Source organism: Egretta garzetta, unplaced genomic scaffold (assembly GCF_000687185.1).
Source record: "Egretta garzetta isolate BGI_Z169 unplaced genomic scaffold, ASM68718v1 scaffold1162, whole genome shotgun sequence".
Taxonomy (NCBI): domain Eukaryota; kingdom Metazoa; phylum Chordata; class Aves; order Pelecaniformes; family Ardeidae; genus Egretta; species Egretta garzetta.
In genome coordinates this window covers 54635-56700 of record NW_009258878.1, presented here as the reverse complement: position 1 = coordinate 56700, position 2066 = coordinate 54635, and the positions used below count along the sequence as shown (strand labels likewise).

The 2066-nt window shown below is 60.6% G+C and overlaps 1 protein-coding gene across 1 annotated transcript in view; it reads right to left on the bottom strand.

Moving 5' to 3' along the window:
• ELMOD3 (ELMO domain containing 3) overlaps positions 1–2066 on the bottom strand; it is a 16898-nt gene that overhangs the window by 10512 nt on the left and 4320 nt on the right. The window contains exons 7-8 of the mRNA XM_035889429.1: positions 852–982; positions 150–226 (exon numbers count right to left, since the gene is read on the bottom strand). Of these exons, the coding sequence (XP_035745322.1) occupies positions 150–226; positions 852–982 (208 nt within the window). The remainder of the gene's footprint in view (positions 1–149; positions 227–851; positions 983–2066) is intronic.

Sequence of the window (2066 nt, the reverse complement as noted above, 5' to 3'; positions counted from 1 at the left end):
TCTTGCTGCCTGCGGTTGCGCGCCCTGAAACGGATGGGGAGGGGCTCAGCCACCGTCCCGGCAGCCGAGGGAGGGACCCCAAGATCTTTAAGGCCCCCAAAACCACCACCCAGCCAGGCTGCGGAGCCGCCGGCCGCTCCAGACCTCACCTGGAGAGCCGCTCCTCCCTCAGGGCCTGGATGACGATGCGGGTGATGTTCACAGACATGATGCAGAAGGGGAAATTCTGCAAGAGAACGAGCGTTACCACAGCTCGGCTGGAAACCGCCCCCCCGGCCCCCTCCTCTCCTGCGGCACACGGAGGTGCCCAGCCACCTCCCGCCCTTTTATGCCACATCCACACAGCCCAAAGCCACGGGATGGCGGCTGCGGGCGATAAATCCCCATAGCAGGGTGACGATCCTACGGATACAGGCTTAGATGGATGCTGTGGGTCAAGCCGAGCTTATATCCCAGCTCAAACCCAACCATATCCCAGACCAAAAGGCCAAGTTTAAGGGGACAAGACTCCACTCGCTCCCCCTTTTCATGCCACACTCCTCTGTGCCCGCTCCTCCAGCCCTTTTAACATGCACAAGCCCGGCTCCAAGCCAGGATCCCGAGAGCAAATCCCTGGTCCTCCACAGCAGGATGCTAAAAATCTCATTCCCAGAATAAAGCCAACACCTGGAGCTTGGCTCCTGCCACTGATTGGGGCTCCTCAGCTTTCTGGGAACCAGAATCCTCCCCCTGCTGGGGGTTAAGCAGTAAAACAAGCCAAGCCCTGACTCCGAAGGGGAGCTTTTTGTGCTTCCCTTTCCCCAAGCAGTGGACAGCACTGCGGGAAGATCAGAGAGGGCGGAAGGACGTGCCTGGGTCTCGTGCTGCGACAGCTTGAAGATCTCTTGAGCCAGGGGCAGCGTCTGAGCGTCCATGACGAAGTGCAGGATCTGCATCAAGCCCAGCATCCCCGTCCCTCGCAGGTCAGTCCCGGGATCCGCGCCTGGAAGGGCAGAACAGCCCGGTGAAGCGCAGGGACAGCACGGAGTCGCTCTCCAGTCACCTCCCCACGTCCACAGGCTCTTTATAACCCGTCCTGGTGTTTCAAGAGCGGAGGAATCCCAGCGATTCCCTTCAGGAAACACATCCCGAGGGAAAGCTTTCGGGGAATTTCCCTAACCAGAGCCAAGCTGGGTGCCGTAGCCACTTTCACCCTGGCACTAACACCCCCCTGTGCCCACTCCCATCCCTTCCCCAGGAATTAATAGCTCCAAAACCCGCCCCAGGTCACATTTGGCTGGCAAAGCAATGCTTAAAGCCAGTTGTGTACGCGACAGGACCGGGGAGCGGGAGCCGTTCCCCTCCCGTCGAGGGTTTCAGGCTTCATTAAAACCTGGCCTATTTAACTCGTGAGTCAACCAGCCTGAAAACTCCTGCGAGGCCGCACGTGACAGCGTTAATCACGCTGTTTATCTGCCAGAGCCGAGGCTGAAAGCGATCGGCGGCGCAACCTTCGTGACAGAGCCCTGACCCGCGCTTCGCTAATAAACCAGGCCTCTGGAGACGGCTCATTAGCCACAGAGAGCGCTTGCTAATGAAGAGCATTAACGGCCCAGGCAAAACGGTTGCGCCAACTCGTTATCTCCAGCTCCAGCTGGACACAGGCAACCCCGGCAGCGGGTATGGGTGTTCTCCGGCCACCAGTCCAGATGTTGCACTGGTTGTGACAGCTGGCTGGGGCAGTGGGAGATCTGCTACGAACCTGGGGCTCAGTACCGGGGCCCAGTTCTGTTTGGTATCTTCATCAGCCGTCTGGGCGAGGGGATCGAGGGCACCCGCAGTGTCCCCAGGCAACACCATGTTGTCCTGAGGCTGCCCCTCGAATGCTGGGATCAGGGTTGGGCCCCTCCCTCCCAGAAGGACCTGGGGGGGCTGGAGCGTGTCCAGAGAAGGGCAGCGGAGCTGGGGAGGGGTCTGGAGCCCCAGGCTGCTGGGGAGCGGCTGGGGGAGCTGGGGGGGTTCAGCCTGGAGCAGAGGAGGCTGAGGGGAGCCCTCATCGCTCCCTACAACTGCCTGAGAGGAGGGGG